The following is a 16,453-nucleotide window of genomic DNA, read 5'->3' as shown; positions in this document are numbered from 1 at the left end:
CAAATGGCCCTTGGCAGAAAGAAGGTTCCCCACCCCTGCTGTACATCCCTACTGCTATGGAATGCCACACAGCATTCTGTGTGCTTGCTCATTCCTGGGTGGCCTCTAACTAGCCTGCCCCCAGAAGAGCCAGACACACTGAGATGCAGGTCACCCAATGTCCTTTGTGAACACTGACTGGGCCAGGACCTGCCTGAAAAGTGCTACTGGCCTGCAAAGCATTTATGCCCACGTAGCTGTTTGCAGCAACGTCCCCGCCTTCTGTGAAAATCAATTGGACCCATTAGTAGAAAAAGATAACCCAGCTATTTTGAGACAAATCTCTGCTGGATTAGCAGTTGTCTTTCCAGCTGTGATTGGGGAAAGAGCTTGGCAAATGTGTCTCCAGGCAATAAATAAAAAATTGGGTAATTACTGTGTCCTTCTAAGGCAGTTTCATAGGAAATCTTCAGCCCCAGAGATAGTGCTCCATGAAACTTCCACTGCGGCTTAAACACTGTTCTGCCTTCATTGTTCCTTTCCTTTCTTTATCTATAACCCAGGCTTGGGTTTATAAAAAATGACTTCTGCCAAAGTGGTCCTTCAGAGTGCAGAGAGCATGCTGGAGAGGAAGCCCTGAGCTCCATCGCTCGAATGTGACTGGAGCCTGAGAAGCCACTGGGCTAGTGGTCAGCAAGCACAGGGCCACCTCTTCGGGCTTCTCCTCTCCTAGAATATTCTCAGAGAATTCTGAAAGCACCTGCTGGATCCTGCGTTCCTTAAGAACCAAGTGATGAGAACCAGTGTGATTGTCTGGAAAGGCATGTGTTGCTACCTGTTAAGATATGTTACTAAAAGCACAGCTCCATGACCTTTTATTTCATTGTTTAAAGAAAAAGATTTCTGCGACAAACTCCGCTTTCCCTATTCCCTACGCATTGAGGGAGCAAGAACTATTCTGAAGCAAAAGCATAATGAAGCAAAACAAAAAGGTACCAGCACACTGGTGGGGAAAAGTAAGGGTGTGTGTCTTATGATGGTTCAAACCTTTTGGATGGAATTATCAAGTGAATCTAGAAAAATTAAGTCCCAGAGCTGTCCCACCCAGTAAATTAGTGTAAGAATATAGGTTTTCAATTTTTTTTTTTAAATGTGGAGGGAGAACCAAATTATGGGCAATCTGAATTCATGACCATCTGATAAAGTAACCTGAAGAAAAAATAATGGTCTGAACCTAGTTTAACACTAGAATGTTTCATTCTAGACAAAAGTTTTATAGTTGTCTGAGGGTGGGACCATTTGAAACCACTTTTCCTCGTAGTTTAAATGCAGACAATCACACTGGGTCCAGGGTCCAGCATGTTCTCTAACGCCATGTAGTTATATCTTGGAAGTGCCAAGAAAGCTTTTGGGGCTGAAAGCAGGTGCTCCTAGCCTTGGCAATTAGGAGGCTATCAGATACTATACCAACATCCAGGCCACACTGGCTTTCATTGGCCAGGGGATTTGGGGACCCCGTCTCAGAATTCAAGCAATTTTTGGACTTTGAACTTCAGAAAGAGGGAGAAGTAAGATTGAAGTAAAAACCACTTCTTGAAATTCCAACTATGATCATACAAGTATCCATTTTTGCTTGGTGTGTAGAGGCATATGTTCTTATTTGAAAGAGTGGGAGCACAGTCCTTCCTATAGCTAGCTACAGACCAGGACGACTGCTATATAACTTTCAATCACAATCTGAAAATGTGCCTCTTTTCTGGTATTTTCCTGTGTGGTGTGCGTGTTTTGTGTGTGTGAGAGGGAGCGAGGGGGGGGAGGGGAGAGATGAATGGATGAGATTACAGCAAGTACTAGATATTATGTGCACTTACGTTTCACTCCACTAACTCCGTAAAACCCTTCTCACATTTGGGCCTTTGAAACAACGTACACTTGTTCAATCTTTACTGCATACCTACAGCGAGGCCAAGCCCAGCCCTATGCGGGATGGAGAGAACACAAAGATAAATGAGGAAAGGGTTCCAGCCCTTGAAAAACTCAGTCTAATAGGGACACAGGCATGAAAAAAGCCCAAGGGGATCCGGATTGACGTAGCGAAAATAAGACATGCAAACACCTTTAATGTTACTTGAATATAATTTAGAAATATATAACTTTATCACAGACAAATGTCTTACGCTAAGGACACAGTAACTGTTTAGTTCTGGGTTTTAAATAGCTGTCGAAGGGTACACACGCTGAAGGCTATGGAGCACACCAGACTGTCTGGCTGAGTGTTCCTGCCTGCCCAGCTGCTTTTAAAAGGTGTGCCCCGGAATAGAGCAATGAATTTACGGGACAGAACGTCTCATGTGCTCCACCGTTTGTTTAGAACGCCCCAAAGTACTTATGAGGTAAGAGGAACTTTACTAGATCAAAGTAAATTGCTGATTTCATATAGCAAGTGACATTCTTTTTTCTTCTTTTTTAGTTCACTAGTTCTTTTAAATAATAGTATCTGGAGTAATCCAGAAATTCTAGAACACTTCCCTCAACCAGATCCCAGGAGATGGGTCATTCTGCTTTATATTAAAATCACAGCCCTTACAGTCTGTTAAAAACTGCAATAATAATTTAAAAATAGTTCAATTTCATTACTTATATGTCTCAAATACCAGTCAGGGGAATCAAAATTTCCAACATTCTTTTCTGTTGTTGCCTCTCATCTACTTCTCTCATACATCCAACTTTCCAAAGACTTCTTACAAATTGCCTAAGACACTTCTCATGAACTTAACCTGCACATATATTATAATTTCCCTTCTTTCTTCCTATACTTCCATTACAAGATGAAATAAAGTCCAAAGAACTCTGGGAGAGAGGGTGGGGAAGGATGATGCTGGGCAGGCCACAGTGGAGGGGAAAGGCTGGAGACACTAAAATCTGGCATTGTTGTCCTGTCATAAGCTATAAACGGTAGATAAGGACAGACTGTCTTTCTTCCAGCGTGGGTCCCAGTGGTGACCCCAGCACTTGGCTCAGCTGTGACACAAAAGAGAACAGATGCAGAAAGAATGCGTGTAGGTGGTAAGCTAGGCACATACATAACAGGTGCCCAAAACATGGAAGCTATTATTGTGAGTGCTATCCTAGTCTCACCAGCAATGGAGTAGGTGAGGATTTTAGTTACAACTGTGTGATACGCATAGCTCTTCAGTATTTACTCAACAAGTATTTCTGAGTTCTTTACTATGCAACAGCACAATGAAGATTAAATACACACACACACACACACATGCCCTAACCGGTTTGGCTCAGTGGATAGAGCGTCGGCCTGCGGACTGAAAGGTCCCAGGTTCGATTCCAGGTCAAGGGCATGTACCTTGGTTGCGGGCACACCCCCAGTAGGAGGTGTGCAGGAGGCAGCTGGTCGATGTTTCGCTCTCATCGATGTTTCTAACTCTCTATCCCTCTCCCTTCCTCTCTGTAAAAAATCAATAAAATATATATATAAAAATAATAAATAAATAAACACACACACACACACACACACACACACAAACACCCAAGGAGTGGAGAACTCACTGACAAGAGAGAAAAATGTGTGCCAATAACTGTTCAACACTGTTCTTTAATATCTACTCAGCTCCACCTCTGTGTCAGTCACCCTGGGGATAAGATACCAGGGATAAGCAGTAAACAGATGAAAATCAATGCTCTTGTGGTGGTTACAGTGTTGCAAACACAGGCCACAACGCTGAGGGCTAGCACACTGTTCTAAGTGCTTTCATGTTTTATCATGTTCAATCTTCACAACCACCACATGAAGTGGGTACTGTTATCATCTTACTTACAGGTGAGAAAACTGAAGCATAGGGTCACATGGAGGAAGAATATGACATTACCAAGCACATAAAAAAAAAAAAAATCTGGGCTAACACAAAGGACAGATTGGTTAGCTGAAGAAGTTGTCTTCTCAAAGGGCACAACTGGACTGAGTGTCAGGAACAACGTTTAATGTGGTTTTCACACCTTGAAATACTCAGTACTGTCAGACGTAGCTGGTGTCTGGCACCTAAGCTGCTCCAAGTGTACAATGAAGCCCATGTTGTGATAAAATATGCCACTGAGTCTATTAACCCCATTAAAGTTTTATTTAAAAAAAAAATCACAGCACGTAAATAAGGAATTATCATTGTGATTTTCCTGATTTTCTCTTGCAACTTGAGTTTTTGTGGCCAGAAATGAACTTGTCTGTTAGCTTAGGTCTCGGGTATCTGCACCTGACAGGCACATGAAGGAGACCAAGGTGTCTCCTGTACTCCTCTCCCCTCCCCCTACAAGCAAGGGCCTCCCTTCTCATAACCCAGAGCAGGGGAAGGCCAAAGAGCAGCGCTTACAGCGCCTGGCAGTCAACTCATCATCTGAAATCTGCTCTGACCCCCAAACCCAATCTTTCTCATGTTTATTCTAGGCCACGTGTTCTAATCACCTGAACTTTTACCCCTTCTTACTTTTGACAGGCTGTTATTACTACTTTTGCACCTTTCAAGGATGCAGCTGCTTGTAACATCAGGAACAAGACTTTAAAAGATAACTGTAAGAACTGGAATTTGGATGCTCTCAGTTTAGAATTCTTTTTCTGCTCCATTCAGTCTCAGGTGAGTAAATGTACTCCCCACAAGTAGTAATTAAGGGAAAATGGTTAAGATTTTAAACCTGGTTTATCTTTGAAATGTTAATTTGCCAAACAGAGAAAGAAAAGGGCGCCTTTTAGTTTAGTGTTTAAAACTTTTTACTCACTAAAATGGAATATCTATATATCTATATCTATATCAATTTCTGCTTTTTAAAAAAACATAAACATTATAAAAGTCATCCACTCACAAAAGAAAATGTAAACACTCCAAAAGGTAGACTGTAAGTGAGAAGTAAAGTCTCCTTCAACCCTACCCAAGAGTAAACCTCCACGATGTTTTGATATTTTTAGTGAAGGAATTGCTACTGTTTAGGGACTTTGAAACCTCCCAAGTACCATATAAATATATAAATATAAGAGGCAAACCTGGGGCCTCTTCACCTGCCTGCTGTTCTCTCTAAAGCACAGGCAGCTCTAGAACAGAAGGCACCAGCGAACCCTGGTGAGGTCTCGTGGGTGCTCATCGATTTTGTTCCCTGGGCTGGGAACACATTCTGGAATATTTTTCGTTTAGTTTTGAATAAGAGAGAAACCAGCAACACTTTATCTCATTTTACACCAGTCTCAGCTTTACCCACAAAGGTTTGAGGCAGCTGTTACAATCAGAACACAGTCCCTAAAAAAATGATAAACTAGAAAGATACTCAAGGTCTGGGGAAACATAAATAGAAGTATAGAACCAAGGTTGAAGAAAATAACGAAAGTATACAGGCCTGAAAGGTCACAGAGCTGTAATTACTCTGCACACATCTACAAGTTACAAAGTTTATGGAGGAAATGATATCCAATAGTGGTAGACATGAACACCGAGAGGGTGTTCTCCTGGCCAATGTCCACAAGCCACTCTATATATTGTAATATGCATGTTTTATTACTGTTTAAAAATAAAGTCCTCTATGGGTTACAGGAAAGGAAGTGGTTTGAAAAGATCAAGTCCATTGGTTTAGAAAAGGTTCATTTGCACTCAATCAGATTACAGCATAATTTGGGACATGTTTTATATAGGGATTTTTGTAACGTGTAGCAAATATGCTTTAAAACACACCTACCCTGACTCACATCCCCTGCTGGGAATTTAGCTTAAGGAAAACACCACCGATCTGTGCAAAGCTTTACCTGCAATGATGCTCACTGCAGTGCCTTAATAGAAAGCACTGGCAATGATCTTATGTCAAACAACAGAAGACTAGATCAATAAATTATGATGAAGAATGGAGTTCTGTGGTCACCAAAATGAGGCACAGAATACTGACTGACATGGAAAGAGGTACTGAAAATATTGGGAAGAGGGACAAGTTCATACTGTTATCTCTGGGTTGTGGGTTTCCACTTGCAGTATAAATATTCATAGAAATTTTGGAAATTTTCTGGCAGCAGCTCTGGCCAGGTAGTTTACTTGGTTTGTGACCTGATATGCCAAGGTTGCAGGTTCGAGCCCCGATCAGGACACAAGAAGCAACCAATGAACGCATAAATAAGTGGAACAACAAATCGATGTTTCTCTCTCTTGCAAATCAATAAATTAAAAAAAAAATTTTAAAGGAATTTTCTGGTTGCAGAGAAAAATATAGTTTAAAAAAACTGAGATTAAAACCAAAACACAAAACCAGAGAGGGTCGGACCTGCATTACCACCATTTGTCCACCATCCAGAACTGAAATATCATTGCTGACATGTACACATAAACAACTGTTGGACAGAGAAATCGGGACTCAAAAGAACTGTTGGCCCAGAAAGAAACTCACTATAGACTGATTCATTTGCCTCTCAGCATAACCATTATTGCTTGTCTCATTTTTGGTTCCTATAAGTGTATTCCTAGTATCACATGAGCTCACTCATCTAGGGGAAAAGATGAACAACATAGACTGAAGAACAAGGACAGCATTGATCAGACTGTCAGACCTCAGAGGGAAGGTAGGGGAGGGTGGGGACAAGGGAGATAGATCAACCAAAGGACTTGTGTGCTTGCATATGAGCCTAACCAGTGATCACAGACAACAGGGGGATGGGGGGATTCGTGTGGGGGGGTTTGGGATGGGAATGGGGGGGGGGGATGATGACAAATATGTGATACCTTAATCAATAAAGTAATTTAAAAAATAAAAAATAAAAATAAAACCGAAACACATACATAAAAATATTAATGACTGTTGGAAATGCTAAGAAGTATAATTTGGCAGATTTGTTCTCAAGCATGTACAACCTAAGTGGGGAGAAGAGCCAATTAAAAGTAACATTTCCGCCCTGGCTGGTGTTGTTCAGTGGTTAGAGTGTCAGCTCATGAACTGAGGAGTCTCGGGTTCGATTTCCAAGGGCATGTACCTAGGTTGCAGGTTCGATCCCTATCCCCGGTCTGGGTGCATGTGGGAGGTAACCAATCAATGTGCCTCTCTCACATTGATGTTTCGCTCTCTCTCTTTCTTCCCCCTCCCTCCCTTCTACTCTCTCTTAAAAAAAAAAAATCAATGGGAAAAAAATATCCTTGGGTGACAAAACACACACACACACACACACACACACACACACACAAATAACATTTCCTTCAGAAAGTACTAGCCTTAAAACCTCTTGATTCAACTGCAACTCACTGAAATTCTTTTAAAAAACCATACATTTGCAAGAAAAGTTATATAAAAAAAGTGAAAGGTACTTTCATTAATATTCAATTAACAATACAATACAATTAACCAGACCTAGCCAGTTTGGCTCGGTGGATAGAGCATCGACCTATGGACTGAAGGGTCCCGGGTTCGATTCCAGTCAAGGGCACATGCCTTGGTTGTGGGCTCAATCCCCAGTAGGGGGCATGCAGGAGGCAGCTGATCAATGATTCTCTCTCATCACTGATGTTTCTATCTCTCTCTCCCTCTCCCTTCCTCTCTGAAATCAATAAAAATCTATTTTTAAAAATTCAATTAATCATAACTCCACATGCTCCCAGCATTCCAGTTTGTTTATACCTATGCCCCCAACATCTCTTACACAAACCTTTTGATGTGTTCAGTTATGACAGTTTTAGAATCTAAGAAAGTTAAATGTACGTTTTATTCTACTGAATACAACTACCAGTATAAGGCCTCTCTCAGGCCCACGTTCCCAGGTCCTGGCTCTGTCTCCGGACATTAAGTAATCCCTATGGAGATCAGGCTCCTGCCAAGGTTGCAGATGTCCAACCAGTAAGCCTGGGGCAAACAGTTTTGTTTGTTTTGCGTTTAATTAAAAATGTTTACTTGCTTCCACCCATCAGAGAGGCCAAAATAAAAAGGAAGGAAAACACCAACCTTTGGTGAGGAGGTAAAACAACAGGAATTCGGATACACTGCTGGTGGGAATGTAAATGGATGCAATTGCTTTGGAAAACTGCCTGGCAGTTTCCACCAAAACTAAATATTCAAATACCTTATAACCCAGCAAATCCAACCCTAAGTATATACCTAAGAGAAAGAACACCTATACCCATCAGACATGCGCCAGAATGTCCACAGCAGCACTATTCATAGTAGCCTGGAGTATTGTGAAAACTATCCAAAGGCCTCTCGAGAAGTGTGATCTATTCACACAGTGGACTACTATACAGCAAAAAGAATGAGCTAACTACAATTATTCCAACAATATGGGTGAATCCGACAAACACGTAGGGTGAAAGAAGGCAGACAAAATAGGCAGAACTAATTTTAGTGCTGTGAGAAGTTAAGAGAGTTATCTTGGAGGGGGTGTAGCAACTGGAAGAGGGTATGTGAAGGACTTCGAGGGGCTGGTCATGGTCTGCTTCTTGATCTGGGTGCTGATTATACAGCTGTGTTCAGTTTGTGACAATTTAGTGACTATTCACACCTAAGCACACCATTCTGTGTATGTGTGTGTATGTGTGTTTTAAAATCCTCACCCGAGGACATGTTCATTGACTTTTAGAGAATGGGGAAGGAAGGAAGGAAGGAAGGAAGGAAGGAAGGAAGGAAGGAAGGAAGGAAGGAAGGGAGGGAGGGAGGGAGGTAGGGAGGGAGGGAGGGAGGGAGGGAGAGAGGGAGGGAGGAAGGGAGGGAGGGAGGGAGGGAGGGAGGAACATCAATGTGAGAGAGACATATTAAGTGGTTACCTCCTACAAGCAACCCAACCAGGGCCGGGACTCAAACCTGGTCCTTTAGGTACAGGGGACAACACTCCTACAGACTGAGCCACACCCACCCAGGGCTCCGAGTGTATATTATAGCTCAATAAAAAAGTTTTAGAAATAAATTAAAAACATATTTGCAAATGACAACAGAGGTTAAATTAATGTTTGCACTGTTTTTAGAACCATTTTTACTTTGGAACTGCAGAAGAAACAGTTGTGTGGAAGGTGGGGGGGGGGGGCGGGAACGGACAAAAATCCAATTTGTTGCAATTCTATGCACATCAGGATTCCCTTGCAAGTCTGCCTGTGGCTCATTACAGCGGAAATGCAAGGCAAAAATTAATACCCAATACTGGCATAATGTCACAAACTCAAAAGCAACCTGAAACTTGTGAATGGTGTCACCTGTCCAAGTGGTCCCAGTCTCCCAGCTTGACAATAAAGGCCGCTGCCCTGTCTGCAGAGCACTCGTGTTATCCTAGTTCTAAAACCTCCTTCCAATCAAGAAAAAATGTTATGACTAAAAAAGACATCTATTGTTTGGCTTTTATTTCCATTTTCCCCAAACAAAAAGCTACAATACTGGGCTGTTCAGTTTGATATCGATACCTGGCAGCCCTTCTGCCACTATCTGGCACACGAGTCTTTGCTATCCCCCTTCTTTCAGTCACCATGGAGCCAAGAGCAAGCTGTCTGGGCTTCGGCGAGCCCCATTTTTATCTTCAGCATACCTGAAGAAAGTGCGATGGGAACAGATGAAGATATCAAGCAGGGTGTAAAGCTACAGCAAGAAACATAAAAGGCAATTTAGAGATTCAAAAGCTACACCTGTACAGCACAGTCTACAGTCTGCACTGGACACCACCCAGGCAGGGACTTTCACTTACACCCCCCCCCCCCCCGCTCCATTAAATCCAAGTGGAGAAAATAAAACCATCAAACAAACAAACAAAATCGAGTATACATGCCTAGATTGCTTGTTTTTTTTTTTTTTATTTTTTTTTTTTTAAAATATATTTTATTGATATTTTACAGAGAGGAAGAGAGAGGGACAGAGAGTTAGAAACATCGATGAGAGAGAAACATCAATCAGCTGCTTCTTGCACACCCCTTACTGGGGATGTGCCCGCAACCAAGGTACATGCCCTTGACCGGAATCGAACCTGGGACCCTTCAGTCCGCAGACCGACGCTCAACCGGTTTCGGCTAGATTGCTTGTTTTACCCAGTGAAACAAAAGTACCTCTTTTTTCTCATAAAAAACAACAACATACATACAAAAAACATGCCGATGACAATGAATTACCAGAATGACAGAAAATGTTAGATCACCAAATTATAGAAGATATTTGTTTTGTGCATTTGTTAGTCACTAAAACTAAATTATTATACAGAAATGGGAGGGGTGGAGGCTGGCATGTGGACACTGGTCACGCATAGGCTTTGGGACTCAGCTTCTTATATTAAAAAAAATTTTTAGTTAGTTTTAGAGGAAGGGAAAGAGGGAGGGAAAGAGGAAGAGGGAGGGAGGGAGAGAAACATCGATGTGAGAGAGAAATAGTGATCAGTTGCCTCCCGGAAGCACAATGATGGGGATCAAACCTGAAACCTGGGTATGGGCCCTGACGGGGAATTGAACCCACCACCTTTTGGTGCACTGGATGACACTCCAACCAGGGCATGGGACTCAGTTTCTTAATGGTAAACAAATAAAATCTATAGCCACCCTGAGGGCTGATATATATTTAGCATGAAACAAGCACTCTATACAAAGTGTCAAGGCAGGGTGGGAGCCTAGCATAAGATAGGTGCTTACTGAATGTCCATTTATTCAACACACATGCACACCTACTATGTGCCAGGATCTGTTGCACTATGTACAACAAAACAAAGCTCCTTTCCTTTGGGAGCTCACATTGGCATGGGAAGACAGACAAATACAGTAAATAAATAGGCCCTAAGGCAGTAAGAGCTATGGGGGAAAGGCAGTTAGGTAGGGTTCAAGATGGATGTTGTTTTCTGCAATTTTAAAGAGTTGTTTGAGCAGGCCTCTCTGAGAAGGTGATATTTAAAAAAAAAAAAAAAGACTTCTGTGTCCCCTTTCTTTAAGTGTCATTTCCCCCTTCACTGCTGCTTTAGCAAGATTAATCCCTAATGATGTCACACCCATCCCTCCTCATCTTCCTGACTTTAACTGTTCAAACTTCTAGGAAGGCTGTGGTTACTCTCAATTAAGGGTTGCTTTTTTTAAACTTTACTTCTTCCTCGTACCACTCAAGCATATACTCATCAGAAAACCATGCAAAGTCACTAGCAAACTACAAATTATGGGCATACTATAGAGTGAAGTGTGGGGAAGGGGAGGGACCTTTGGTTTAATTCTTAATTAGCAACAGCAGCATTACCTGACATCTTGGGGCTTATTATCATGCCATTTGTTTGTGAAGTGGTAAAACACACAACCTTCTGGGATTTAGCATGGATCTCCAGCAACCATTTGTCTAAGTGTATATTTAGAAAACTCCTGCAATGTGTAAATATTTAAAGATATTTGACACGGCATACTTTATAATCCCCATTTTCTCTAAAGAGTTTATTCCTCTATTTCCAAGTTGGAGAAATTTGAGTGTTAAAGGAAACACCTAAAACCCATGCAAGCAAGTCCTAAAATCTCATTTGCAGGTCGCTTTTGTAAACGCACCTGCTTAGGTTATGGTTGGTTCTATTAGTAAAACACTGTAGATTGCTAGGTAACATAAAAGGAAGTCTCTTTTTTAAAAGAACTAGCTAGACTCATCAACACTGCCAGTAGATTTTTTTTACCATATTAGGCTTAAGTTGTTTTCAGGGATGGTAGTAGGGAGGCGGCACCGGGAGCAAGAACCCAAGAGCAGGAGGTGAAAGGATTTCGGGCTTTCAATGCGACCCGGGAATGTAAGATTTTACTGTGCATTTCCATCACAGCCACAGCGTGAGCTAGCAGCATTCACTTCAAACATGACATATAAACCTGTTGTCTAGAGCTGTGAATTCGTATTCCACCATCTCAACGTAAAAAACACACGATCCTAAGACACGAACGAGGAGATGGTGATGAAAAGAAATCAACAGACATCGGTGAGCTTTTAGTATGTGTGAAAACAACCTGGGAATGAAAAGCAAGGAGGCATGTACTGGCCTCCGATCTTCAGTGTTACACTCTTTCAACATATGAAAATGATCTACCCTGCCTTCCATCTGCAAATACGTATAATCAAAACTGTGAAATCCACACGTTTCCCCTCCTGCTCCAGCTCCCTGGGTAAGGCCGAAGCGGTTGGCGTGCCAGGCGCTGAAATTCACTGGAGGACACAGCCCCTCCGACGGAGTCATCGCTAAAAGTGAAAGTCAGGAGGAAGGGGAGGAAGAAGCAAAGCGAAGTTACTTCCCCAGGTGCCCGTCTCCAGTTATCTCCACTCAGACTGGGAAGATCCGAGCGCCCGATGCCCCGAGGCAGGGGGGAGGGGAGTGCATGCGCTCCCTTTTCAGAGCTCTGGCGGCCCGGTGGGAACTTAGACTCGGCCTCTAATTTGCAGCGTCTGCGTTCCTCAATCGCATCCAGTGTCCCCTTCACGGACAGGCGTCAGAGTAGCTACTCCTCCCCAAGTCTAAGAGGAAGACTGTTTCCGTGACACACTCTGAAAAGACCCCCCACTTCCTGACCCACCATCTTCAGGAATATTTAAATATTAACCCCCATATACAAATGTTAAACTTTAACATTCACATTTCTGGGATTTCGAAATGCCCTCTATTAAGGAAACACATGAATAAGGAACAGGCTTTGGTCACAGTGCCTTAGGGAGCCCCCAAATGCTGTGTCTATCTACAAATCACAATTCACGTGTTTGCATTCAGATGAAGGAAATACAGTGTTTTTGAACGTCCAAAGATCGATTAAGAATATATTTTCACGCTCTTTTAAAATGCTTATCCAACAACAGTCCATCAACTCTTGTTTCAGGAATTCACGCAGACCTTGCAAATCTAGAAGCCAACTTTTAGGGTCAAAAAAAAGGTCTATAAAAATGACCATACTGTGGGCCCTAACCATGAACTACAAATGGATTTGGAAAACTAAAGAGTCTCAGGGAGTCCCACGAGCCTCAGCCGACTTAAAACAGCAGTTGTTTTGTGCCCCATTAAGAACAGATGATTAAACACGTATCTTATTTCCCCTGGAATTCACCTATAAGCGCTCAGACCTACTCCGCCGGCGCTAATCCCCGGCGGTGTTTCTGGAAAAGTTCTCGCACCACAAATAAACGCCAGGGAAGAGAATGACCCTCGGAGCATTCCTGAAGGTCCGGCCCATTTCACCGCAACCCCGGCTGTTCCGGACGCCAGGGACCCACGACACAGCCGGCGGGTCGGAGCCCGGCGGGGCGAGAGGCTGGGGCAGCGGAGGGTCGGAGGGAGCGGGGCCCGCCGCGGGGCAGTCCGGGCCGCCCCCCGCTCCTCCACCCCCTCCACCCCCTCCACCCCCTAAACTCCCCGCCCCCGCTCACCTGGCGCCGCTCCGGGCCTCCCTCCGAGGAGCCGCTGGGAGCAGGACGTGGCCCCCGAAACGGCACCGACCTGCCCCCCTCCTCCAACTCCCCCCAAAATACGCCGGGGTGCAAACTAGGAGCTCCTCGGGCGTTCCCAGCGCCCGGAGCGAGGGGCGGGGGAGGGGAGGCGATCCCCGCGGGGAGTCCCCTCCTCACCCCAAGGTGAAAAAGCCCGACCTCCGCCCGGCCCGGCCTCCCGTCCCCTCAGCCTCGAACCCCGAACCACGGCGGGCCCCGGCTCCCCGCCTCTCGGCCCCCTTCCCGGGCCCGCGTACCCGGTAGGTGCTCTCGGTGAGCCGGTTCACCTCCTCCGGCCCCTTCGACATGGCTGCAGCCGCCGGGCGGGCGGGCGGGCGGGCGCGGCCGGGCCTCGTGGCCGCCCGACCCTGGGCGGTGGGAGCTCGGGGGCGCGGCGGAGGGGCCCTCGAGAGTCGGCCGCCGCCACAGCCGGGGGCCCGCGAGAGCCCGCGCGCGTCTCCAGGCGCCCAAGTGTCAAAACTTGCAGCGCCGCCGCCTCCGCCGCGGGAAGACCGTGAGGAGCTGAGGAGACGCGGCCCGACGCCAGCTGGACGAGCGGGCCGGGCCGGGCGGCCCCACCTGAGGCGGCGGGGGCGGGGCCGAGGGGCGGGGCGAGGCTGTTCTACCTGAGGCGGTGGGGTGGGCGGGCCGAGCCTTGTGGGCGGGGCGCAGCGGCCTGGGTGGGCGGGGCGGCCAGAGGGAGCGTGGCAGGTGGGCGGGGCTTGGCGTCCGGGGTGGGCGGGCCGAGCTTTGTGGGCGGTGCACAGGGGATCTGGTGGGCGTGGCCCAGCTGCCTGGGTGGGCGGGGCGGCCAGAAGGAGCGTGGCCGGTGGGCGGGGCTTTGCGGCAGGAGTGGGCGGGGAGGAGGTGAGTTGGGCCAAGTGGGCGGGGTGTCCCCACCTGTGTTGCACCCGCGGGGACAGCCAACCTGTCCCCTTAGCTTCCGGCGGGGAACTCCTGGTGACTCAGAGACCCCGCAGGGCGTCGACAGCTCAGGTTTCTGTTCTGCTTGGGCAGGACCTGCATCGAACGTGGTCAGGCCTCCTAGAGCCGTCTCGTGTCCTACACGGAGCTGGTCTCAGAGGCCCCAAGACCCACCGTCTCCCCACGCCCAGCCCTGCCTTTTGTAGACCGCCGGAAGAGGGGCCCACGTCCCCAGTTGCATTTGATTTCCCTGCTTGACTCCTTCCCGCGCACCCCGCTCGCTGACCCCAAAGATCTGAGGAATACCGCCTCCCCCCCTCCCCCCACCCCCCACAGGCTCTCATAGATGAAGAAAGCTTCCCACTTGCACTTTGGGAAGCTCCACGTATATAAAAAATTAATAAATGCCAAGATCTGGTGACAGGAATGGCAGTACGTGTTTAAACTTTACATTAAGAATGGCCTTTAACTCAATGCAATTTCACCATGCTATTCACAAGACCGTTACTAGATCTAGAAATCCATGCTGAGCTGAGGTGTGGAGGCGACGCTTCCTTTCAGCACTCAGAGGCTGAGCAGGTGCAGTGGCTCCTGCGCTTCCTGTTCTGACCCCACAACTAGCACCAGCACCAGCCTAGACTCTGAGGACCCAGAACAGGCTCCTCCCACCTGGGACCACCACTCAGCAGCTGAGACATTCACCCAACAAGCTTGGCGGGAGGTTATATTTTGATTTTTAAAAACTTCTGACTGGGCCGAAACCGGTTTGGCTCAGTGGATAGAGCGTCGGCCTGCGGACTGAGGGGTCCCAGGTTCGATTCCGGTCAAGGGCATGTACCTTGGTTGCGGGCACATCCCCAGCAGGGGGTGTGCAAGAGGCAGCTGATCGATGTTTCTCTCTCATCGATGTTTCTAACTCTCTATCCCTCTCTCTTCCTCTCAGTAAAAAATCAATAAAATATATTTTAAAAAAAAAACAAAAAAACTTCTGACTGGCTGGGCCACGGTGGCTCAGCGGTTGAGTGTTCACCTGTGAACCAGGAGGTCACGGTTTGATTCCCCGTCGGGGCACATGCCTGGGTTGCGGGCTCAATCCCCAGTGGAGGTTGTGCAGGAGGCAGCCGATTCTCTCTCATTGATGTTTCTCTCTTCTCTCTCTCTCCCTTTCCCTTCCTCTCTGAAATCAATAAAAATATATATTTTAAGAACCCAACAAACTTCTGTCTGGGCACAATTGCATCTTTTATGGGCTGTTAGGATATGAGGCTCCTGTGATAAAGTTCACTGGGAAATGCGCACAAAGAAAGCACTTTGTGGCCCAAGTGGGGAACTCCAGGTATGTGAGATGCTGCTGGACTTAGAACAGAAACCAGCACTTGGACTCTGGGACAATGTTATCGGATTTGCAAGCCATAAAACATGGCATGCTTAGCAACCAAAAGGTTATGTGTTTTTACATGTTGGGGGGAGTCACACATCGGTTCTAAGTCTCAGGCAGTGGAAGCAGCTGCCTCTCTTTTTAACAAGTTTCTAGCATGGGGCTCATAAGATTGGCCAATTGGGCTTCCTTATATTGAAATGTACTCGGGGCCTTATCACCGCCACTGTTACATATTAGGCTTCTCCAGAATGTCTGTTGGTTTTTATTTAAACCTGAAAATCACTGCCTGGACTTTGAAGATCACCTTTTAGCACGTCCCTCTGTGCCCTCGGATGAATGGGGTCATTTCACCTCAGCCGCAAGGCAGTCAACCAAGGAGCTGGAAAGAGAGCAGAGGCTTAACCTTTCACACCCTACAGCTCAGCAGTGTGATTTAGAGCTGGAAGACACAGGTTAACAACCCACCCTAGAACCAGCAAGCAGCTCCGATGGCCCAATTTGATTGCCAAAGTTGGAATATGACCGAAGGACCAGGTTCATAATCATATGCAAATCTTCAATCAGATTATTTGGCTATTGTAACTGTCCTGTATAGAAATAATTTCCCAGGTAGGACCATTCTGCTCCTTTTAGAAGTCTTTGAGAATGGTCACTTCTTTGGTTGGTACAGACATTAAGAGCAGTGCCATTTAACCCCCAGCTCAGAGCTTGGCATATTGTTACCAGGAAACCCCCCTGTTGGGCTCGGCCTGCCTGTCGCTGTGTCCA

General features: G+C 45.9%; 1 protein-coding gene across 1 annotated transcript in view; it reads right to left on the bottom strand.

Annotated features, from left to right (window-relative positions):
• The window catches only part of BAIAP2L1 (BAR/IMD domain containing adaptor protein 2 like 1), an 80,459-nt gene extending 66,526 nt beyond the window's left edge, over window positions 1-13,933 (bottom strand). Inside the window, exon 1 of the mRNA XM_054718202.1 lies at window positions 13,638-13,933. Within this exon, the coding sequence (XP_054574177.1) occupies window positions 13,638-13,688 (51 nt within the window). The 5' untranslated portion in view covers window positions 13,689-13,933. The remainder of the gene's footprint in view (window positions 1-13,637) is intronic.
• Between the last annotated feature and the right edge of the window lie 2,520 nt (window positions 13,934-16,453).

The sequence above is a fragment of the Eptesicus fuscus genome, chromosome 6 (genome assembly GCF_027574615.1).
Source record: "Eptesicus fuscus isolate TK198812 chromosome 6, DD_ASM_mEF_20220401, whole genome shotgun sequence".
Taxonomy (NCBI): domain Eukaryota; kingdom Metazoa; phylum Chordata; class Mammalia; order Chiroptera; family Vespertilionidae; genus Eptesicus; species Eptesicus fuscus.
Note: the sequence above shows the minus strand (reverse complement) of the source record. Positions and strands in the feature narration are given on the sequence as shown.